General features: G+C 40.4%; 1 protein-coding gene across 1 annotated transcript in view; it reads right to left on the minus strand.

Annotated features, from left to right (window-relative positions):
- The window catches only part of GLP1R (glucagon like peptide 1 receptor), a 107666-nt gene that overhangs the window by 41977 nt on the left and 39705 nt on the right, over positions 1-25984 (minus strand). Inside the window, exons 2-4 of the mRNA XM_079969296.1 lie at positions 16116-16212; positions 13232-13342; positions 1054-1154 (exon numbers count right to left, since the gene is read on the minus strand). Coding sequence (XP_079825422.1) covers positions 1054-1154; positions 13232-13342; positions 16116-16212 — 309 coding nt within the window. The remainder of the gene's footprint in view (positions 1-1053; positions 1155-13231; positions 13343-16115; positions 16213-25984) is intronic.

Consider the following 25984-nt stretch of genomic DNA (forward strand, 5'->3'; position numbering starts at 1 on the left):
AGTGGCTGTGAAGATTACTTTGCTGCAAACTCTAAAGAGTTATATTTATGTTCAATAGTAATTATGGTAGTCTGACTTCCACTGGACTGCTCCCAATTAATTTCATGTGATGAGTAACATTTACACAGCTTTGCATTCAGCTTTCTAAAGTCTTAAGTTTCCAACAAATTGCTTGCAAGTCCTTTGGCTTGTTGCAAAACTTTGTGGGGCAACACAGACTACTTCAGAAACCTCTGAGCACTGAAATCCTTTGGTTTAAGGCAGGAGTCAGCAAACTTTTTCAGCAGGGGGCTGATCCATTGTCCCTCACACCTTGTGGGGGGCCAGACTATATTTTTTTTTGGGAGGGTGAATGAATTCCTATGCCCCACAAATAACCCAGAGATGCATTTTAAATAAAAGGACACATTCTACTCATGTAAAAACACACTCATTTCTGGACCGTCTGCGGGCCGGATTTAGAAGGCGGTTGGGCCGGATCCAGGCCCTGGGCCTTAGTTTGCCTACCCATGGTTTAAGCTGATGCGTGTTCACAGAGTTCCTCCAAACAAGTCCACGTGATTATTATAATAGTCTAAGTCAGTACAGCCCAGCCGAAGGCAATGTAAATGAAAATACAAAACTGCTAAAAAGATGAGTTTTGCAACCCCATCCATTTCCCATTGCCTTTCACAAGTATCTTGTAAAGGGAGAAACCACTAGAAATTATACCACATTGTCAGTGTATTTTCTTGTTTTCTCCCCCCTATGGTCACACATGCAAGCAATTTCCTTCAACATTTGCAGCTTCTATACTGGTTGCAATAATTAGTATCAGTCCCGATAAACATTGGGACCAAAGAATGCCATGCCCATGCTACTTGTTTCAATTCCACTGAAGTTTTGAAACAATCTGAATTTGAGCAACCAGCAGCAGGTAGCATGCTTTATTAACTAACAGAAAACTTACATCTAAAAAACATCACTACCATTACTACTGCTGTAACAGTCTCTGGGGATAGAGGATGTGGCATACAGGCTAGTGATTATTCCAGCAAAATCTTAGGCACTTACTTCATCAGTAGCCATACACTCAGATATGTTCCTCCATGGAATGGTGGAATTTTCCTCCAGCAGCCACGTGCCCTCCAGTGTGCAGAAGCGGTAAACTTGCCCTATCCAAGACCAGAAAGCGCATAATGATGGAAGATGACATAAAACAAAAGCAAAATCTAACCCATTATTAGTATCAACCAGCAGAAAGCCCTAGCCTGGTACTTCCCCCTGACAGCTTTCAGTAACGTATACTTAACCATAGTACTAACGTAGAAGCAGTTCAAGCGCTTCTAAGACATTTTAGGATTCTCATGTTACATATCTGTATCATGTTACATATCTCATGTTACATATCATGTTACAAAAATGCAACATGAAACCATGGCTTGTTTAGATAAACTATGGTTTCTTTTAATGGCTCAGTTTTCACAAACATATATCTTGGCTTATCAAGCTGAGATATGAACAAGCCTTGTGTCTGTTGTGCCTCATCTCTCCTCCCTTCTTAGAGATTCAAGTGGACTTATTAAGCTGGGTCCTGAATAGATGGGAAACAAAAGCAGACAGGGACTGGTTGTCTGTTATACATGTAGATGATCAAACAATGATATGGTTCTTAACAATGGTTTGCACAAACCATGGATTTGCTTTACATCTGAACCCAGCCTCTGAGGCTTCAAGTTTAATGAATTTTGACACTGATTGTTTTTCTACTAGAAAAGTGAAGCAAGTTCATTGTACATTTTTCAGAAAATCGGCAAGTGACAACTCCATGGATCTGAACTCTGTAACTTGAGAGTGAACCTATTTCCTGAACCACATGGCTTTTCTCTTAGAATAATTTACATCCCACTTGATAGAAATTAGCATTTGGTTGGCATCCATGTCAGTAAATAAGTGACAGTCTAAATGATCTGATGCCTACTGTTCTCTATGAACAAGGAACACTCAGAAGCCAAGAGGTAACCAAAAGATACTAAAGTTCGTTGCTGCCATAGTAAACACAGAAATAATCTCAGATAATTTACTTAAGAAAACTTAAGAGTTTACTTTTTAAAAGTGGCATTACCAGAATTTGAAGTTCATTTATTTTTATTTATAAAAATATTTATATACCACTATTCATAAAAACTGTTAATGTTTCTCCCAGTTGAAATCTCCCTTTGGCCAGGAATATGCAAGTTTTGCATTCATACAAGCCCAGACATTCCACAGGAGCTTCAGAAATCTGAATCAGTAAATCAAAATGTTTATCTAGATTGACTGAACCACAAATGAAAGGACTCCTTCCATTCATGGAAGGCACTAAGATCCAACAATGACTCCTCGCTAGAGGAAGAAGTAATCTTCCCCAATTCCCCTGTGCAATTCCTGTGGCCCCCAACCCCTTGGAGAAAATAAATCACCTCCTCAGGAACTCTGCTAAGTGCAGCTCTGGTTCCAGCCAATAATAATTCATTTGATACTATTTTCTATGCTATGACTACGTCTTTATTTTAAAATACACATTTCTTTAGCTTGTATTTAAATGCATTTTACCTTGTGCAAAACACCTAAAAACAATTGTTTTTTGCTTTAAAACGAATGCCCTGAATTTCACCAGTCACCAGAGTCTTCTGTGTTTTGCGGGGAGGGGACAGAAACCTCCCACCAGTCTGCCAAACTCATGCTGAGTTGGTTTTGGCATGTCAAAAGTGGCAGGATTTAACAAGACAGGAGTTATCTAGAACACAGGAATTCAAAAGGCATGTCTGAATGCTGTATTAGGTTGCAATGGCAAGGATGTGTTTCATAAGGTGCAACAAAGACAAAAAAAAACGTCGCACACAGGTCATAGAGTTGTACAAAGTGACACACTGTATACTTGTCTTTATGAAAGTGCTTTTAAAGGTGAGACAATGTGCTGCACCAGCTTTGTGCTGCTTTGATCAAAACAGCTTTATGTTAATGTCCAACTGCCATCACCTTGCTTCTTCATGTGGGATCTTATTTTTCCATGGAAGTTGCCTCAAACTGGAAGAAATCAATAAGCATTTAAAGCTTACACAAAAGAGACCAATATTCTAAAAATGATGCTGTAAAGCTGCACAATTAGGCCAGGGCTTTGATTTATTTCACATTCTGTGTAAGATGCTTTCACACACAAAGTTAGTTTCTTAGAAGCAATAGCCTTAATAGAGCCTGTTTGCTTGAATTCCATGTCAATTACACCTTATTAGTATTAAATGTTTAAAGATATGGATTGGTGCCCAGAATCCAAACAGTCCCTGTTTGCTGATAAAAGACTGAAAGGGGAGGCCAATAGTTAGAACTGGAGTTAATGTCATCATTTATCTTGTTCTTGGATGAGCTTGTAAATCAAATCAAATACTACATCTGGCAAAACACTTTTAGATATAGGAAATATGTTATCACATGCCAGGAGGCTCACAAATATTTCATTAGCTAGCTCACTTATGCTGGAAATAAAAAAACCAATTAAATGCTTCCCCTTTTAAAACAACCAACCTGATCTGCATTTTACTACAGCTGTGTGTCAGGAATGGTGGAAGATTAGTCACCCAATTGTCCTTTGGAATAAATTGCCACATAATTTATCTTTGAAACAAATTACATCATGTCCTAGCCTATCACATTTTACCCAGACAGGGAAAGACAAGCTGAGGGAGAGGAGGCAGAGAGTAGTGTTTCCCCTCAGTGCGCTCTGCACACGTTTTGAGCATCGTAAGTTGTCCCAAATTAATAACTCTTCTTAGTTCTTGACAGGGGAAATGTTCTGGAAAAGGTAACAGTTTTTTTCCAGAAGGCAGTGGTGAATCTGCTGTTTATGAGTAATAGCCAAATTATTTGCTGTGGTAGATTGACTTGCCGCTCCCTGACAGAGTGGTTTGCCCTTTGATGGCAAAAGATAATATATCCTAGCACAAGACTTTGTTCTTTGAACAGTTCCACTCAACCAGCACGACCTAAATTTATCAATCACACAGGCAGCACATCAGCTTTCAGCAACCTTTGTTTCATGGGCAAAGCAAGTTTCTATTCATAAAAACTTGTAGTCTGTTTCCCCATGGAGAACAACAAAAATAGTCTACAACTACCTTTTATTTCCACCCTTAGTTCCCTTTGCACAACGATGGCAGAATAATTTATAACAAAGTCCTCTAAAAATGATCTTGAAAATAATACGAAGCACTTTAGAACACACCTGTACCAATGTGAAAGAAGCCAGCTTCTATAGGTAAATACTAAGCACAGTAGTGTTCATCTCAAATTTCTTCTATAGGCATGGAAAAAGTATTGAAGCTGTACAGTCATTTCTGAGTTAGGTATAATGCACAATGATAATATTCAACATGGAACTCAGTATCAAACTTTTATTCAAGTGAATCTGACTCCTGTTGTCACACCAGACCTATGCCATGGCATCTGTTAGTGCAATATTTCATGGTACAGTATGGAAATAAACCATTATTTTGTGTGGCTATACTTCTGTGGAACTTCTGTAAAGGTACCGTTATACATGCCCCATATTCAAGCAGGAAGACATTTCAGAGGTTTCAGTCTGTACCTTGGATTGGAGTCCTTTAAATTACATCACTGCAAATATATAACATTTTAGTGCTATAGATACAGGCTGAGTATAAGATGGGGGTTAACAGCATTAGCTCCAAAAGATATTGATTCCCATCAGATTTCTAGCTTATATTACAAAAGAGAAGACTTGACCAAGGAACTAGTCTGCCCATATTAGCAGTCCTCCCCTTCTTCATATCCCAGTCTTTCATCTCTAGAATCACAGGGTTGAAGAGGATCCCACAATGACACCCAGCCCAATCCAAATCCCTTAACAGTATCTTCCCTTGGATTTCTCTTCTAAAGCAGGATTCCTCAGGGAGGTTTCAACATATCCAGCAACTCCATCTTCTTAACCACCTGTTCCAAAGCATTCACGTTATATTTTTATCTCTGGAGATTACTATCCAGTTACTGTTTCTACTTATTTCCCATTTTTAAAAAATCAAAATGCACAGGGTTCCTTCCTGTGTCTAAATTCCTGTGTCTGTTGTTGTTGATTAAATTTGTATTGTTGTTGTTGTTTAGTTGTTTAGTCATGTCTGACTCTTCGTGACCCCATGGACCAGAGCGTGCCAGGCACTCCTGTCTTCCACTGTCTCCCGCAGTATCGTGGAACTCATGTTAGTAGCTTCGAGAACACTGTCCAACCATCTCGTCCTCTGTCGTCCCCTTCTCCTTGTGCCCTCCATCTTTCCCAACATCAGGGTCTTTTCCAGGGAGTCTTCTCTTCTCATGAGGTGGCGAAAGTATTGGAGCTTCAGGATCTGTCCTTCCAGTGAGCACTCAGGGCTGATTTGCAGTTCACAGCCTAGCGACTCTCGCCCACCCAGCACATTGTAGGAGAACACAAGTTCAAAGAAGGGTCTGCATTTGTATTCATTCAATAGGGACTTTCCCCTTGCTTAATTTGACTCCAGGGATGGTGATAATCAAGCTGCTTTCACATATGCAAAGCCAGGTTGTTTCTTGCAAAAGCAATTATGCTGATTGAGCACTTGTTCCTGCTCTTCCCTAACTCACTTCAGGTTACTCCAATTGTCAGGAAGCAAAGTAAATTAGCCCCAGAAGTGTAAAATGACTCTGGAAGTAAGCCAGAATCTGCTGTCATTATCTTCAAGGAAAAGCTATAAAAAGTGGGTTCCCTCATAAACATGACGCCATTAAGGATTTTGCTCTCGCTCAAATAAAATTTAAGGTGATGAATAGAAATTCTAAAAGTCAACATTTGGAACATGTTTGGGGGATAAAACTTTTATCTGCAGCACTTTCAAAATAAGTAGTAGGGACCTGTGCCTCTTGGGGACCATTTGGCCTATAACAGAAAAGCTCCCTGGAGGATCATCGTCAATAAAATGCAGGAATGTGAAAGGGTAACAATGCAAATATGAGTCATTGTGCAAAATTAAACAGCCTGTGTGCTTGATGAGAGGCAAATGACTCCATTTCACAAGCTTAGCACTTTGCAACTTAAGACTATTTTGCAGAAATGAAATTATTAATAATTTATAAAATATTTACATATTTTATGTTCTTTATCTTCTTTGCAACATTTACCTTCTCAGGCAGACTTATATTAGTACCATTTAAAATATGAGAAACATGCTGAGATACTCATCTATGCTGATAATTCAACTCAAGCGTGTCGGGTGCCCAAGCTCCATGCTTCAAACCAAATCTTTACTTTATTTAACATAACACAGAATAATCTGGTTCACCAAACTAAGCGCAGCATGCCAGCTATGCATGGCAGACCACTGGGAGCAAAATAAGCCTTCTCGGTCTCTGTCTAACTGAGTCTGCAAGCATATTGTGGTAGTGATGTCAAACACCTTAAATGTAATTACATGGAGTCTGGCTCTCAACTCCATCTCCACACTCAGGACATAACATACAGGAATGTCTAGCTTGTATTGCTTTTAAATGTTTTTCTGTAGTTGTACACTGCCCTGATGTTTTGCAAAAGGATGGTATATATATAAATAAACAAACTTAATATGGGGGCTTACATAAAAAGAAAAGGTATGTAGTTCAGTATTCATCCATCCTGTGCCATACAGTAAAGGCTTAGGCAGTAAGTGGGATCAGGGAACCCAATGGCTGTTTCATTTAATTTATTAAAATATATGAAAACCACTGTTCATCAAATAGGTATCAGGCCAATGTACAAAACAAGACCAAAACTGTCATACAGCTGTAAAACTATCAAATCAACTTTAAAATGCAGTGATGCACAACAGGATAGATTTAAAAAATGGGACAGAAGTCTGGGCAAACAGTTTTTTGGTTTTTTTAACTTGGCACCAAAAACCTAGCAGAGATGGTTTCCTGTTGGGGCACCATAACAGAGAAAGCTCTCTTCCTTGTTGACACATAACATGCAAAAACATATTGCACTTCAAGCAGCAGATCTTAAGACATGGGCAGGTATGTATACGGGAGACATCTCTTCAGGTATTTGGGCCTTAAGTTGTTCAGGACACTAAAAGGTTGAAACCAACATCTTCAATTCAGCCTGGAAGCAAACGGGCAGGCAGCACAGCCTCCTAGGGATCAGTGTAAAAAAGCTCCATGCACAATGCATGATTGTAACCCAGTTGGGGGGTCCCAGATCATGGACCACTGTGGCCAGGCTATCCTCAACCAGGAACCGTCATAGCTGGTGAAGCAGCTGAAGATGGGAAGAGTCACTCCAAGTCAAACAAGCCACCTGGGTCTCGATCAAGCTACCTGCTTTCTCAGGTAGAACTCATTGATAACACCACACTCCAAATCCCTGTATGATCTCACCTAGCAGCTTCAAATGTTCAAAAGCAACCCCATCCACCAACGCTTTCTTTGGAACTAGATAAGTGTGCAACTAGTATATCACCATGTCTCCTTCCCTCAATCCACAATAATAAGTCCTGTGGACACAGTTGAGAAAAAAATAATAAATAAAGGTTAGAATCAAAATTATCTTTGTACTGCAGGAATGCTTCACTAAACACCCAGTTGAAACAACTGCGCTACTTGCATCCTGTACATCTAGTAAAGCCTTGACCTGCCATGCATTTTGTTCAGAAGTAAGGCTATAGTTTGAAGCAGCACATTCTTGCCCCTGGCTCTTATGACCAAGCCATAAGGACACATCGTATCAGTGCTCCTGAGGCATAACTATGCTGCACCAGTCTGCAGCAAAACCCTGTGTACTCCAGAGGGCATAAGAAAAACAAATGTGGTTACTGCACCTATAACTCTTGTTTGGAACTTGCGTCCCTGGAAGATTTTCTATTTAAGAGGATTTAGGGCCATTAGACAATAAATATTAGGACCCTGAAGGAGTCATAAAATGTAAAATGGATTACCTTAGCAACTCCAAGCTTTCTTGGTCTACACAGTGTTATTGGCAGCAGGGCTTAAATTATAAAATGGTAACAAAAATGAGATTACATTCCCAGTGACAGTAACAAGAGATAGATACCCTCTCTAAAAGAGAAAGCTCTATTTTCCTGAGGACACGATATTCTTATGGCTCCTTTGCAGTTGCAGTGATTCCACTGAATGCCAGAAATTGCCTCAGCGTGGTTGAAAAAGAGAAGGTAAATTTACCACTGGGCAAGTTTTTTACATTTAGCTCAGGAAAAATCCCCCACCTAAAAAGACCTGAAAAAGTGAGCCCCTGAGTCTTCTTCCTACTCACTCGAGGAAGAGCAGAAATGAAAGTATCCTGGATATTGATAAGGTTGGACGTTATCTCTAAGAAATTAAAAGCTGTTTATAGGCTTCATAGAGATCTTCATTTTTTAAAAAAGGAGAGGGAGAGCAAGGCAGCTATTATTTAAGGACAAAAGGGAGTTGTAGGGAGAACAAAAGCCTGCGAAAACCAAGCCCCTGAAGAGATGAAGAAGCAAATGATACTCTCGCTTGGCTACAATACGGAAAAATAAATTTTCATCTCACTGTCCTCTTCCTAGAGTTTCTGCCAAGCTTGATGTGTCATCTGCCAGCAAAGCTCATTTTGGGGGGCGGGAGTGGAGGCAGGGGTGTCCTGTAGTTTCTATCTTGGAGTGTGAAGTACACTGAGGGTGAACAAAATCTGTGATTCAGGAGAAACAGCGCGAATGTTCTCGTTCACAGCAAATATGAATATGGGCAGTGCAAATAAGGTAAATGCCCACATCGTAAAACTCTCTAAAGCCAAGCGCTCACCAGTGGGCCATGCAAGACAGGCTTCGCTCCTGCTGCCAGATGTCTAGGCCCACTAAATTAACCGCCAGTAATAACTACACAGATTTCTGTTCTTTTTTAAAGCAAGTGATCGTGTTGCATGATTACCAATAGTGATAGCAGTAACTAAACTCTAATCTGAGAGAGCTAGAAACCTCTTCATCTGCATGGACAATGAAAGCTGATGAATACAACACGAAATAGTTCATGACTTTCACCCCTTAAAGAACTGTGAGACTCCTGACTAATTTTGACTACAGGTTCTTTGCCCAAATTGACAGTCTTAGTTGGGCTCCACTTGACAAAGGAAAACTCAGGTGCTGGGAGCCAAAGTCGACAAAAGTAGCCAGTCCTCACAAAGTATGCATCATGGTAAATTAATTTTTTATGCCTTTGTTACACATAGGCAATTAATGGTTTGTTACACATTTTCAGAGTTCAAGTCTTCCTAGGTCTGCTTGCCCTCATAAAATTATTGGTTTAGATGCTAATAATCTTGATACTTGACAGAAGTTCAGCTATGAAGCTTTGGTACATGTATTCATTTTTGGCCAGCTCTAATTGGCCAATACTTGAAGAGAAAACTCTACAGTTTTTATCTATAAGCTGCCTTGAATCCCTGTCAGGAAAAAAGGCAGGGTATTAACTAACTAACTAACTAATTAATTAAATATAAAATTTTAAGGAGCGGCAGAACCCTTAGCTCTCTCTTTGCATTATTATTCTACATAATGGCAGAAATAAGAGAAGTAGGTGCTGCCATCTTGGGCTACGTGAAATGGCCTAACTTTCAAAACATGTATAGGAATCTTGAGTAATATTTGGTACTATAGCCCCCACCAAAAAGTGAAGAGCCCCTATCCAAGCATTCCCTTATTTTGCTAACTTAAACAAATTCTTATTTACAACAGTTTTAGTAAGAGTTCTGTCTAAAAGGGAATCCATTATGTACCCTCACTTAATAAAAAACCTAACCTAGTTTATCTGGTTACATAATTTCTGGAAAAGGATTTAATGTCCAGATTAGGAACAAAGGAAACTCAAAAAGATTTTTTCCCATATGCTGATTAGGTTTTAGTACATAATGAAGGCCCAAGGAGGAAGACCCATCACATTGCTGCTGTGGTGAGGTTTTGGGAAGTTAAGTTTATTCTTTTTTTTATTTATAACAATATTCATATACTGTCATTTATTTATTTTAAAAATCAGAGCATTTACAATAATTACACATAAAGCTACACAATAAAACTATATAAAAAGTTAAAATCAGAAATAAATTAACTATTATGGAAAGATATATTCTCAATTGTTTGTATAAGTCTGACGGGATACAAAAGTTTTCAGCAGGCCTTGAAAAGTTGGGATAGAAGGTGCCTGCTGAATCCCTTGTTGACATTCGTCTGTCTCAGGGGACAATGGAGTGTGCCTTCAGGGGTGAAGTCAAACTGCTGCAATTAGCAGCATCAAAGTGACCTCTCTAGGGTACAAACCTGGGCAGTGTGTATGGAGATCCTGGGCTGCTCAGATGACAAGACCCCACTCTTGGCCTCACTGGTGCAGTCCAAAGGAAAGGAAAGCAATGCATTGGGCTGCAGGAGTTGCCGGAAGCAGACATGCAAGGTGCCATCCAACTGTCTTAGGGAATACACTCTGGATTTGTGCAGGGCTTACTCCTTAACTTTGTCTTTCCCCAAAGCTATTATGCAAGGCAGCATAGGTTTAGGATCAGAGTTTTCCTTCTCCTAGATGGGTTACCTTTCTAGGTTGGCGAGCCCCATCTGCCCCTCACTTCTCTCTTGGGACGGGGGCCAGGTAGGAATTTTTCCATTTGGCAGACTGGCCCTGGCCACTTGGTTTTCGCCTACCTCTTAGCAATCGTTACAACTTTGTAAGGTTTGGCGGTTAGGCATTGGCTCATTGACTTGTGGGGGAGGGGAGGTCGGCCATCGCCTGCCCCTCCATAGACCAAGGGTATTCTGTTGAAGGAATCCGGGGCCTGGATCCTGTCCAAAGTCCACTTGAGGGGCTAGGGCCATGCCAGGCCTCTGGGAACACCAAGGAGAGCTACAGGCAGGTTTCCCCGATGTAGCTTCCTCTTTTAGTGGTTTACCATTACTGACTTCCTGCAAAGGGGGCAGGAGTCCAATATAGTCCTTTGCCAATACCTAAGCCAATACCGCTCACATTTGCTGTAATCAATAAAGTTGTGGCCTAAATTTTTGCCCATTAACCTTAAACCAAAAATCTGTGTCAGTGTGAATTTTTATTCTAACGGGGGCTGGCTTGGGGGCCTTGACACACAATTGGTCTCATCCGCTCAATCCACAAGAGCATGTGTTCACATGCAGGGAAAGACCCTAACTCACTGAGGATTTGAGACCTATCAGCTAGACTCACCTGGCTTAGCTGGCCAGTTAAAGCTGTTTTCTAGGGAGTGGCTGCTGTTGCATGCTGACAGCTTCTAGGAGCCACAGGTGGGAGCTGAGTACAGGGTGGAGATGAAAGGTGGACAAACTACCCAGAAGGAACCTGACATTTCTCCCACCAGATGTACTACCCCTCTCCTAATACAGAGCCCATGACACAAAAGACTTGGTTTCTTGTAGTTATCAAATGAGTCTCGCCAACTTGGGGAATGATCAACAATGCCACTGCATATTATCTCAGTGACAGGGCTGGAATATAAGGGTTCAAGCAGTCTCTGAGGTACCCTCTACCTATGTTGTTCAGGGCTTTGTAAATTAATACATGGAACTTTGAACCTGACTTGGTAGTGGATGGGCAGTCGGTGCAGATGTTTCAACAATAGTCTCACGTGTTGTCAGCAAGATGGCCCTGATCAGCATTCTGCACCAGCTGGAGTTTATAAACCCAAGGGCAGCCCCACATAGACTGCATTGTACTTTAAAGTAAAAGTATGACGAAATTAGCAGCGCGCGCGCGCGCACACACACACACACACACACACACACACACACAACTACACATCCATTTATAATGGAAGAGACCAAGGACTGCCACAGCCCATCATCAAGTCTATTGGGACAACAAAGAAAAATTAGGATATACTATAGCAACAGGAATGAGAGGATTATAAAGCTTAATTTGTTTCCAAAGTGGTTTGCAATCCTTTAATGAAAATTTCTGAAGAGATCCAAATGTTAATGTGTTTTAAGTGAAAATTGTATTCTACCCCAGGATAATTCAGCTTTTGCTTATTTGCAAAAGTACATGAAAGATGCAGCACATTCTGGTAATTTATTGAGGTACAGGATTATGGTAAATCTTGGCTCTCTCCTGCAGTGATGATTTTTAGTGCTGTTAGCAGCCAAATGACTGCCACCGAGTCCAAAGTTGGAAAATAAATAGGTTTGCTGAAGGGAAGGCATTTAATCCTGCATGTAGGTTATTAGATAAAGGGGGGAAAGAATTATTGAAAGGAGTTATAGAATGTTTGATGGGCTCTTATATCAATTAATTGGGAAGTCAACAATTTTGCACATTAATACAAGCAAAATTTTAAGTAGCTGTAAATAATGTATATGTTTATTAATGATTGAGAAACCGCTATAGAGCTTGTAAATTCAATTTTCAGATGACCCTAAGATAACAGTCACTAGCAACCAAACATAGTACAATATGAATACTCATGCAAGAGAGAGAGAGGTGTGTGTCAGAAAAAAGGACTTCAATTAAGAAATGTCTTTCCCACCCATACTCAGCATAGCGCCCACCCCCCCACCCCCCTTTATACTGAAAGGATATTTGGAATTAAAACCGACAGTCCTGAACCAGTCCACATGTCAATTACCTCTTTGTTCAAGTAACACCAAGTCCCAATGTATTTCCCACCCTACATGACCCAGCACCTAAGTGGTAACTACCAAAAGGAGATGGTGTGGGTGTGGGTGTGATTAATTAGGTTCATGCAGATCTGCTCATGTTTCTGGCTTGCAAGGCCCTTTTGTTTGCCACTTATATTTCCATGATCAAGTTGGGTTTACCCTGCGCATGCTTTTACTGTTATACCACAGTGATGCTTGCACTCATTCTTCAGAGAGAAGTCAGACTACACACATAGCTTCTGGGCACATGCAGAGTTCCAGATGAACTTGAGCTTGCCTTTAGCAAATTTAGCACGTTAGTAGCTAAGAGTGTCGAACCACAACCAAGAAGCGCAATATTCAAGTCTCCCCTTGACCATGAGGCTCAGTGGGTGACCTTGGGCTCTCTCTTAGCCTAACCTACCTTTTTTTGAGGATGAGATGGGAAGTGAAAATCATATCTTCCACCTTGAGTTCCTTAAAGGAGTGGCAGAATATACACGCAACAAACATATAAATAAAATTAGCAGGCTGGTGGGAGAGAAATTGTGTACACTGGATGTTCTTCAAAGTTAGGAAAACATACTTACCTGGGCTAGCTGATGGAAGATACCAAGGACAGCTCATGTTCACATAGGTGCCAGGCAGACCATCAGGCCAGCATGCATATTCATCAAATGTCCTGTTGCAGAACTTGCCTTCTACAGATAGAGAATATTTGGAGAGAAATTGGAAGAAAATGAAGAAGCAGCTTTATGAGGTTGCATTGCAAGAGTCCAGGCTTGAAGGATTTAATATTAGATAGGTACCCCCACCCCCCAAAAAAATAAAATCTAAATCCATTATTTGTGTCTTATACCAATCATCAGCCGCAATGCTTCTACAGCCCTGTTCAGCAACTAAGACTGAACAGAAACCCAATCCAGAACTGAGTGTGTAATAATGACAGCCCGTTCCCTAATAACACCCCACAACACATAGACACAAACATTGGGGGGGAAGGAGGTAGGGAAAATAACCATTCTATCTTTACAATTTACTTCAAGCTGCTAGACAGCTACAACTGTAAGTTAATAGCATGACTCAATACAGACTGCACAAACAATTCACAGCATTTGTTAGTGAAGTTCTTGCCATTCTGTTTATTAATTCAATATACTTCTATCCCCTTTATCTTCTATCTTGAAACTCATGGGGTTCCTAGGTGGTCTCCCATCCAGATACTGACCAGATCCAAATCTACTTAGCTTCAGCAAGGCAGCTGTGTCATGTGTCCTCAGCTTGTTTCTTGGGTCCTTGTCGCTTTCCTCATTGAATCCCTGGCATAAGGTGATTGTGCTTCACCATCAGCTCCAATTCTACTTGCTAAATGGCTAAGTATGACTTCAGTGGTTCTTCACCTGTCTCAGCTGACCAGCAACTTGGTCTTGAATTGTTAAGATTATCACTGTAGCCTATGGAAGAGGAGCAGCTGCCATTGAGGGTATTATCCTGGTACCAGATATCCTGCTTTGTCTGGTTTGCAACACATGTCTCTGGCATTGCATTTGCTAGTTCAATAACTCAACATACCTTATGTATTTTTCTCAATACAAATGATCTGCTGTCATGCTCTTAATTCCACACTATACACACTGACACATTGCTGAAATACTCGCACAAAAGCCCACCAATCAGCATTATAGCTTATTCAACACGCTAAAGGCTCAGTTTCAGATTTATTAAACCATCAGCCTAGGAGTGTAGTGTTGGCTGCCTAGCAGAGCAAAGAGGGATTAATACCTTCTTACTATTATTGCTACCAGCGAGTGTCATTCTCTAATGTTACAGGGCAATTCTAAGAAGAAACAATGGAAAAATCTAATGCTTTGTCATATATGGGGGGGGGATACAGATCGAGTCTTATCCATTCCAGTGGGTTGGGACCAGAACATTTTAATGCTGCAGGCTTTCTTTTCCAAATTACTAGGAACCAAATGACCAGAAACCTGAACTTGTTACAGTAGGTTGTGTTTTCATTCAGTTGGTTGTTACAGGTTTTGATACTGTCATACAGTCAAAACAACCCAACATTTTGTGATATGTAAGTGATAAAGCAAGGGCATGATGAAAATAATTTGTAAAATAAAATTTAAAAAAACATACAATCAATCTTGCATAATTTGGATCTTAGGCTGCCTCCTCCTGATATGGGCATACACACATTTAAAACAATCCAATACAGCCTTCTTCCATCTGCCTTATTTCATCAAGGTTATTATAGTGGAACAGGTACATATTCAGCAAGAGTGTCCCAATCTGGAACCCTTTTCTGATAGACACCTGCCAAGTCCAGTTTTAGAAAGCCTGTTAATACATATTTGTTTTACCAAGTAATTTTAGCTGACTAAATTACTCCTACCACTATGATGCACTGATACTGTATACTTACAGTAATATATATGTTTAATATTTGAACATTTAAACTTTTAATATAAGCTATCCTAAATGCCTTTAATACAATACAATACCAAGATGTGTGTTTTTAAAAAATATACTGTATTTTTTGCTCTATAAGACTCACTTTTTCCCTCCTAAAAAGTAAGGGGAAATGTGTGTGCGTCTTATGGAGCGAATGCAGGCTGCGCAGCTATCACAGAAGCCAGAACATCAAGAGGGATTGCTGCTTTCACTGCGTAGCGATCCCTCTTGCTGTTCTGGCTTCTGAGATTCAGAATATTTTTTTTCTTGTTTTCCTCCTCCAAAAACTAGGTGCGTCTTGTGGTCTGCTGAGTCTTATAGAGCGAAAAATACGGTATATAAAATGTCTTAAAACACAATCATTTCCCTTCTGAATGCAGATAGCAAAAAAAGGGGGGACAGCTTACTGAACACTAATGTGAGGTAGGGGAATTCCCCCCTAGTACATGGACCGACACCCCCATAATAATTATGGCACACACTGCACTGGAGCACGCAGCAGCAAAAGTTACGAGTACATGCCTAGGTGGAGCCACTCCACAATTAGTCTGTCAAATATGGGACGGGGGACATGCACTTGATGCCGACTATTGTTTTTGTTTCTGACTCCCTCCCACATCCCACACAACATCCCCTAATTTTAATCAGACTATTGACCCATGTAGCTCAGTATTGTTCATTTAGACCAACAGTGAGTCTCCAAGGTTCAGAAAGACACCTGTTCCACTACCAGCTGAAGATAACAGGGATGGAACATGGAACCTTTTGTATGCAAAGCAAGCTCTACAACTGAACTACAGTCCTCTTCTAGCTGGGTGAGGCTCACACTCTATAACTTAGCAAAATTCATTTTCTTCCATTGTTAGGAACTTGGCCCTTCAGGACACTGCAGACCAGGTTGCAGAAACTAACAGGAAGGGGAGATGATGGAAAACATATTATGGCCTATGAGAACTGTAGCAGTATGCAGTTAGGATGCTCTTTGGGAGTGCCATTTGCGCTGAGCAGCCTTACCTGCCATAAGAGGGGGTGTTTCATGGAGATACTCCAAACACTGAAGCCGATATTCTTCCCATTTCTGCTTCAGTGAAGGAAAGGAGAGCTGGGGTCTCTGGAAGGAAAGAAAATAGCATCTCAGATATGTTGTTAACCAAATCCAATTATTTAGTGATGGGTTTCCTGTGCATTAAAACATAGTAAACAATTTTACATCATGGAATCAAACTCCCCAAACTAGCAACAGCTCCCAAGCGTTAGGAAGTAGCATGTAAAGAGACCAACCAGGTGACAGGTATTCACTGAAATATTTTGCATTTTTGCTATACAGTAAACTACAAGCCCCCCTTTTCCTGCTTTTAGAATCAAGACGAGACTGGCAACCACTTTAAGCCAATGCCCATACTGGCCTCCCTCATAACAATCCTCAATGCTTTGTTGCTTGACACATTATTCCTTGTCGACATCTGGCAGGATTTATGAGAATTATACATTGTTTTCATCACATAAGGCCTTCAATCTTCTGTAATAAATGAGCTGTCCTTTCAAAATCACTCTCTAGCTTGTTGTGAACCCACAACAATGCCAATACCAACCTGCCCCCCTGACAATGGCACCAGGGCCCTCATCCAAGATCACTGGTTATCACTAGCCCCAGACGTTGAAGACAACCCCTTCCCCATTGCCAGGCTCCTGCCTACACAGACAGTCAGATACCCCAACACCCCTCCACGCCAAATTAGTGAAGGTGGAGAGGCCTCTGGCTGAGACACTGTGCAGGAGAAGCAGCTTATGCCTCAATGCTTGGGAACTTAACTGGGTCATGACTCCATGAAAGGAGAAGCCTGAGTATAAACAGAAGCAAGTCACTGTGTTCATCCATGTAGAGCAGTGGTTCCCAATTAGGTAATTACTGAGGACCCCCCTATTTTTCAAAAGCCAAGCCACTGACCCCCTACTTTTGAAAATGTTGATCACTCTGTGGTATTTACCTATGCAAAGCAAATTTTTGAAGAAAATGTGGGGTAGCCCCTAAAAAGCGAATATTTTAAGTATACTAAAAAAAAAAGACTATAAAATTTGTGATATTACCACAAATTGCCCATCCCCAGACAGTAGGAAAAACTTGTCTCCATTGCTCCCCTACAACTGAATTTAAAAGGCAATTGTGTCCCTAGCTTGCAAGTGTTCTGTATGGAGAAGGCTTTTTATATGAGAGAGTATTCAAACATGCTATTCCTTACTTGTAATCCAAGTTAGCAAAACTTTTCAGCATATGGTTCTGCTAACTGGGGGACCTTACACCTTCAAGACATAGGTGAAGGCTTGCTCAGGGCTTGATGAAGTATTGATGAAGAATGAGTAGAAAACAGCTGGAGTTTTGTAATGTTGATAAGAGGAGGAGGAACCTTGAAGAAACCAATAAAATTCTTATTTGCATTGGCAATGAGGAAGGATCAGGAAAGGGAGGAGGCAGCTCAAGAGGGACCTATACTATTGAAGGTGTGACTAGCCAGATTTGTGCCTAATCTCTATTTAACAGTCTCTAGTAACCCTGGTAGTAGTAGAGGAAACACAGGGTGACAGAACAAACCTTCCCAGTTAGACATTCTTAACATTAAGACACATTCCATGGACTACAGATTTTTTTGTCTTGCTCCTACCTCCCCATCCCCCTTTTTCCTTTTGTGTAATGACTTTTAAACTTTTAAAGCTTGAAGGCAGGGGTTGTCTTTTTAAATTTTAAATTATTGATATGTAAGCTTTTATATATGAGGAGCAAGGTAAAGAAAATATAAATGTTTAAATAAGTTTGGTAGGTATGAACACATTTTGGCACATTTTGCTGCCTTCTCTTGTACCATCTAAAACAAACGTCCATAAAACTAAATTATGAACTTAAAAATTTACCATCCTTTAAATAACTAATGGCCCATCCAAACCATCTTCAGTAGTCTAGGCTGGATACTTAAGAAGAAGTCATAAAACCATCAGCAGGAACCTAATTTTGCAAAATCTTCCACAAAGCTGCTGAAATGTCTCTTGACCACAGTTGTTGATACAAGTCTATACCCGCAAGCAGAAGGATTAACAGCCCTTGTAGTTTTATTTTAGCAGTTTGAATTGAAAGTTTGGGGAATACTCTGTCTGCATATCCATATTTTCCTTTTGGCAGGAAAGAGTGGGGAGGTTATTTGGTGGAATAAAAATCCCACATTCTTTGTATATAATTACACACATTTACGTTTGGTTCCAGACATTTGTATTCATATATAAACATACACCAGGTCCCAAAATCTCAAAGACCTCCATGAAGGCTCAAGCATAATTCTCTAAATTTCATGCCAAAGTGCGTAACATATGCATTCATCTCTTGCTGCCCTCATTCTCTTCCATTACTGCTGTTCTTACTATCAAAACTTATATCAACCTTGTACTTAACTCTTTGTCTGGTAGCAATACATGAGCAGGGGGGGTGATCAGGATGGCAATGGAGGCACAGATTGCTCCATTCCTTGTTTGCATGATAGAACGTAATTTATTAGTACCCTTCTACAAGGTAGTACCTTTCCTTGCTGCCAGCCTCTTAGCATTCTAGTAAATTATTTTTCAAGCTACTAAGGGAAGCTAGTTACAAGAGATTGTGATGGCCACCAACTTGTATGACTTTAAACAAGGATTAGACAAGTTCATAGAGCAAAAGGCTATACTGTAAATGGCTACTAGTTATGATGGCTAGGTTCTACCACCACTGTCAAAAGCATTTCCAAGGCATACTGATCCATTTCCAAACCATACTGGTTCTGATCTTTCAAGCACTGAACACCTTGCTATGTGGTTAACTTGAGAACTGCCTCCTCCACTCCAAGCCTAATTCTTTGATCTTTTTTGGATTCCCTGTTCTGCATTCACTACCAACAAGTTATTATGATTTCTTTTTAGAGTATATTGAAAAGGAGGGTGTGAATGTAATAAATAGGAACACACATAGTTGGAATTTTAGGCATGCAGCCCAATCCTATGCACATTTACCCAAAAGCAAGACCCACCATGTTCTACATAGTGGAGTATGCTAATAAAATGGAAGAATGCAATGATGCACTCAAGCTAGGACTTAAGGAATTTAGAACCATTAAAGCCAAATAATTTGAACCTACTTCTTTTTTTTGCTGTGTGGTGCTATATTTTCCAACGCAAGTCAGAAGCAGAGGGGGAAGTCAGGAGAAAAGCAGCAGTCATTTGAGACACCTAATGGAGAAAAGATGGGGGGGCTGCCATTCTGTGACAAACAAGCCAATGGCATTATAAACCATTATGTTCAATAACAAATATGCTCTCTGGGAATCATAAAAGGGAATGCAACCAACTTGCCTGCACACAACACACATGTTTATTAACTGCCTTTATTTGTGCAGTTTTTAATGGTAATTACAGCCTTTATCTTGTCGATGCAAAGCTCCCTGGTCTAAATCTAATCCTTGGCAGAATAGCTCCTGCTGGCACCTGTATTTCACCCACAGATCCAACTCAGGAATTAAAATTCAGTAAGTGTAGATTTATATACAAAATTTGTGTGCAGGCTTAGCTTGTCTAGGAATAAAACACAGCCCTGCTACTCATTAAAGCACCCTGACATGGATGCAACTGCATGAAATCATTTTAGTGTAGGGATATATTTATTTATTTATTTATTTTAATTTAAATGAATTGGTGAAAGTAGTCTTCTACCCAGGGTAGGTGTTTTTAATACCTACTATGGACTGCTTGAATTGTGATACTCGAATTTTTATTTTTAAATCCAAATAATTTTCCCAGACACTTTAAAGTATTTTTTATATGCAGGGAACCACACTCAGAGCACTTTGGTGTTACTCAAACATGCAGTACCACTATGAACACCACCTGTGAAAACAATGGCATGCAATCCCCTACTAATGTTTAAAAGTCTACCAGATTTCCATTAACTATTATACGAGCTAAAGCTGAAGTATTCATTTCAAATGTACATTGCAGAATGCAATTTTGAGCAACTATCTGCATAGCACTACTCATGCTAAATGAGTAACTCATAGTAAGTAACCCGTTCTCCTCCCTTTTTTGCTCTCTCATTGGCATTATTGACATCTCATTAATTGAGACCCATTGCACAAAGTGATAAGCTTTGCTAGTTTTTCTCTTTCAAAATACAGTGCTACCTTTAAGAAATAAAATGAAAGCTTATTATCTCCTTAATTTATAAAAGACAGTTTTAATTTTTTGTACATTTTTTTCTTTAAAGAATACTTCATACAGCAAGTCTGTCCACCTACTAACCAGAATTAGATACCATATTTGTAGCAGTTTTTATACACTACGACAAGGCAGGCTTTGGAAAAGTTATTAGCAAACTGTAATAAGAAAATAATCAGACATGTTCTCTTGTAAGAATGTCTAATTTGTGGGATTTGATTTAAATAAAAACATCCTGTTCCAGTAAGACAGACAAATGAAACCCAAAGGGACCAGAATTTATTGGCTTAACCACATATGCACTTCATATAATGCTTTCAGACACTATACAGATGTTAAAATCCAATGTTTTAAACTTTTATATTGAAATATATAAAAGACAAAACATATAATAGACACTACTTCATACAGGAAGTATATATAAAAATATATTAATGGAGGAGAGAGACAGTGAGGGAGATACATTTTCACTGTATTCCAATGATTTATAAATAAATCCCACATTATCAACAAATCTGATGAGCATTGCTTAAGTGGGTCCTTACTGACAGAAGCTCACTGTCAGTGAAAGTATGGAAGGCCCTGAAAGATTTCTAATAGAGTGCAAACTATTTACCTAATTTGCTGGCATTTGTTAAGCAGGTTAGATATTGTTAACTTATTTCAATGTAAATTGGCCTTTGAAAGGGATTATGAGTTTGTAGCAAATTAAGTGTGACTCATGGGTAGAGCCATTGAAATTAATGGGCATGGCTTAAGTCCACTGATTTCAGTGGGTCTGTTCCAAGTATAACTTAAGTTGGATACAACTCTGTTTTATTCTGGTTTTTACTAGTGCATGGTAGCCACACTATATCTCTGGAGAAATAATCAGATTACAAAAAAATACAAATCAATCAAATCATTGCATGGAAGATTTTTTTAAAAATTAATTCATGCTGCGCTAAGTACATACAAACATCATATTTTAAATACATTTGGCACTGGCAGAGATGTATAATCTGTTAACTCAACCATCTATGAAAGGCTGCTTCACTGGTTATAAAATTTATACACAGCTAATACCTTGTACTTTCCTGTCCTCTTCAAATGCAGTGATGGGATATATGCAACCTCAGCCTTCCACATGCACTGCGACTTGAAGATTTTGTATATCACATGGCAGGACAGAGTTTCAAACAGAGATGTGCTCTCCCAAGCTCACATTCGCAGCATGTTCACACTCCTGTCTTAGCACTGTCTGCACTGGCTTGGTCATTTCCACAGAATGGAAAATGGCAGGATCCCCAAGGACGTGCTCTAGGGGGAGCAGGCTTCCAACATCAGGCTTGTGGGCAGACCAACTGTGTGTTACAAAGATGTCTGCAAGCTGGCAACATCAACCACACTGTGCGGGAATCCCTTGCAGTGCCTGGAGACCGACAGTCAGGTTGTGAATTCATAGCAGTGACCAGAGGAGGAATGACCACTGGGAGGAGTGAAGAGAGAAGAAATGCTATGCTGCATCTGCAGCAGCACTACTGGATACCTTCATCTGCAACAAAACATGTCTCTTTCATATTGGTCTCTGCAGCCACAGAAGACACTGCAACCTTCCAACAGCTTGACTTCACCCCCCACCCCAAGTGCATTTCTCCATTGTCTCCCAAGACAGACGGATGCCAACAACAGCTCTCATCACCTCTGTTTGTTAGCCATGATGGTTGTGGCTAGTTGGAGTGCAACAACATCTGGAGGGCCAGAGGTTCCCCGTCTCTTCCACAGAGCATTGTGTAGTTTTTGCAAACATCTTACAGATTTTAACACTCAGTTTCCTGTCATTCCCAGAGGGCATCTCAGTTTGTAACATTCCCACATAGGAAGGTTTCTTGGTGGACCTTATTCAGCAAGGTTTTCTGGAAGTCTTGAAGTGTTAAAGGTTCAACAGCTGTTGAGAGCCTAAACAAATGTCAGGTTAGAAGTTCTGTCTTCTGTTAATTCAATCCTTTTACTCAAACCAGTTTATGATGCTTTTAAACTGACTCAATTTGTGGATTTCCAAAAGGTTTGATGAGGGCTCAGAATGTGTCCTGACTTAAGGAAAAGTAAATAAGGGGTGGGTGGGGAATTCTAACCAGCCTGAAATATATAGCATCTGCTCATGTAAGCAGAAATGAGACCCAGTCACACTGGTTTCAGGCATCACAATGCTCCCTCGCGATACTGAATAACAGAAGATGTTTTGAAGGTGTATTTCGCGAAGATGAGCAAATACAGCAAAATGAAACTATGCAAGCAAGAATAAAAGACGCTGTGTGAGTAGCAGTAGGATGCCATCACAATGCAATGCCATCAAATAGATGAGACAAGTACAAATTCGTTCAAATTGTGCATGGCACACACAACTAACTCATTTTGACAATATAATTAAGTGCAATTAATCTCTGGATAAATTACCCCACTCAACAAAGATCTGAAGCAAGCATCAAATGTACATTTCTTGACTGTAATAATCATTTGACTTTAGATGGCAGCCTGGGTGACAGCCACACAAAGCACACTTGGCTCATTTAAAAACTTTTTAAAAAACCAAAACACTGTTCAGTATCGAAGAATAGATTTTTAAATTTATTGATACATTGCACGCAGGGAGGTCAAAGTAAGTTGCCTGATTCTATGAATCCCCTACCCATTCCCCAAGAAAGTTTCAGAAGGGTTTGTTTCTTTTCCAGAGAGTTGCTTCTCCCCTGCTCCTAACACACTTAGAATCAAAACAAGCCAGGAGGAAGCCAGAACCTGGTTTATTCTTAATTGCAAACCTGGGCTAATGGTTTGTTTCTCTCCAAACAAATCATGAGTAGAAACTAAAGTTTGTTCTTGGGTTACCATTCATGGTTTGTTTGGAGAAAAAGAACATAGGTTCTTTTAAACTATGTTTTAATACTGCGCATGCACACCAAGCCATAATCAAAGCAAGGTCCACAAATGTTTTGGTTGCTTTCTAAAATAAAGTCATCTCAGTGGAAACACTATGTGCTACTGAGCAAGTCAGACAACCATGTTCCCTAAAAAGCTTAGTGATCTTTTGCAACCACCAAACAACAACTTCGGTGGTCTTAGGCATTCTGAAAGAATCCTTCATTAGAATACTTCCACAGTTTGGACCACTGAATATATAAAAACAGTCAATGGAAAATCCATTAAGTGTCCTTATCTGTTTGAAAAACCTAGTTCCTAGAGCTCCATCTTGTGGTAAGAATGCAGAGATCCCTTACTCACACCCTGCAAAACATATAAAAAAAGAAAGGAACAGCAGGGCAACTACCGGTACTTTAAGGCAAACAGAGCTCAGCTGGCAATGACAGAATAAAGAACTTCTTTAAGTTGCCAGTGAGGATTTCTCCTAAATTTCAGAATTCAAAATACTGTACTGTCAACTGTTATTCTAATCATTAAGTTGTGTAGTTTTCATCTAACTTTGAAGCACTTGCAGAAATAAAAACTGCAGTTCTGGTGGAAAGTATCTACTTATTGGATGACTGGATTATGACATCATCATTCAGCTACAGGGGTGGGGATATACGCAGATGTTAAGTTGGGTTTCCACTTCTTTTTTCATAGCTTTGCTACCACCTTACGATGATCAAGTTGCAGTCTTTAAGGTGGAAAGAAGATGGGGGCTCTATTGCTGAACTGGACTCACCCTGCATCTTTCTTGCCCTTCTTGCTCAATCTGCTGTCAAGATTCAGGCCACATAAAATATTGACTGGCCACAGCAGACCTTTTGAGAATGAGACAGTTGCAGGGTGTGTTATGGTTCTTGTTCCTCTAACCAACCCATTATTCAACTGAAAGCAGTTATGGAACCAATATTGAAATCTGAGCATTAAGGTTTCTCTCCTTTGGGGTGTAATTTAAATCAAGCTGGTAGTAACTAAAACAAATTCGGGAAGGGCTCTTGTTCTCATGAGGTGACCAAGGAATCAGAAGAGCATCAAGTCATGCCACAAACCTTGACAGTAACCAGAACAGACTTATAAAACTATTAGTTCACAAACATTAACAGAAAACATTTAGTATCATGGAATGAGTCCTTAGTTGCCATTAAACAAGGATTGGAAGATCTCAAATTTCTCTAGCTGCTGCAGTTCAATTGGGAGCCACACAAGTCCAAAATTCAAGGGAAGAAGATCATCACCTTTCTACCCAGATAATGGAAAACAAGACACATTTGCTTCACTTGTAGTTGCTGGCACTCTATTAGATTTCAAAGAAAAGTGTTTTCTCAACCTTTATTTCAGAGTAGTTGGGAGATATTGTGGTGGCTAGACTCGTGGCTTGCAAAATATACTTACAAAAAAAGCATAGCCGCAGTTCCACCAGTCAGAGATGGGACCAGATTGTGGGGAAGGGGGGACAATTGGAAATAAAAGATTAAACTAGGAAAACAGGAAATTAGGAGGCTATACACTAGGGATATTAGCTATGCAAATCTTTTCCCCGTAGATTTAGCAAATTGCATCATATATAGAACACCAAACATAACAGCTAAAGTTGTGTGGATGTCCCTTACGATTATTTTTGTTCCCATGCCTCAGCCTAGAGCTATGAGACACTTGGGAGCATTATTTTGCTTGCATCTCATTTCCCCTCCCCACCTCCAGATTCTTCCAGAATTAGTGTGATTAGTTAATCTGTTGATGCACAGCTGTATTTCATGCCTCGGTTCTGTTTTGGAGTCGTGTTTCTTTTAGGAAATTTCCTTTAACTGGATGAACCCAGGCACCAAATTAATATTCCCATAAAGGTAAAGGTAAAGGTACCCCTGCCCGTATGGGCCAGTCTTGCCAGACTCTGGGGTTGTGCGCCCATCTCACTCAAGAGGCCGGGGGCCAGCGCTGTCCGGAGACACTTCCGGGTCACGTGGCCAGCGTGACATCGCTGCTCTGGCGAGCCGGAGCCGCACACGGAAACGCCGTTTACCTTCCCGCCAGTAAGCGGTCCCTATTTATCTACTTGCACCCGGGGGGTGCTTTCGAACTGCTAGGTTGGCAGGCGCTGGGACCGAGCAGCGAGAGTGCACCCCGCCGCGGGGATTCGAACCGCCAACCTTTCGATCGGCAAGCCCTAGGCGCTGAGGCTTTTACCCACAGCGCCACCCGCGTCCCTTAATATTCCCATACTCCCTTCTAATATTGAGCATTTGGCAGATCTCAGTTTGCATGCACGTATAAATGTATAGGGAAGAGGTGGTGGTGGTGTGATCAGACACCAAGGGGAATCGGGCCTGTGATGGTGAGAGAGAATGGCAGTTTACTGACCTGCTCCAGCCAAATGTCCTGCTTCCTCCAAAAGAGGTTTATCATAGATTAACTCAACAGCCAACTCAAACAGAACTTATGCTGCTGTCACCAAAGGCGTTTGTTTCAACTTCAAGCCAGGGAGTGGGGTACGGAAAGAGAATGATGACATGCTTGGGCCAAGTGCTCACCAAGGGCACCAAGACACAACAGCAGAAGCTTCTGCAATGGGGACCTCTCAGTCAATGATGGTGGACCCTGTGGTGGCAGGGGTTATGAGAACCTGAGCTTGACATCTACCCAGGCTGTATTACTCACTATGTCAGGCACTCTGGAGCAAGAAGAGAATTTTAACCAATATAGTAAGAGCCTATTGA

Source organism: Podarcis cretensis (genome assembly GCF_951804945.1).
Source record: "Podarcis cretensis genome assembly, chromosome: 3".
Classification (NCBI taxonomy): Eukaryota; Metazoa; Chordata; class Lepidosauria; order Squamata; family Lacertidae; genus Podarcis; species Podarcis cretensis.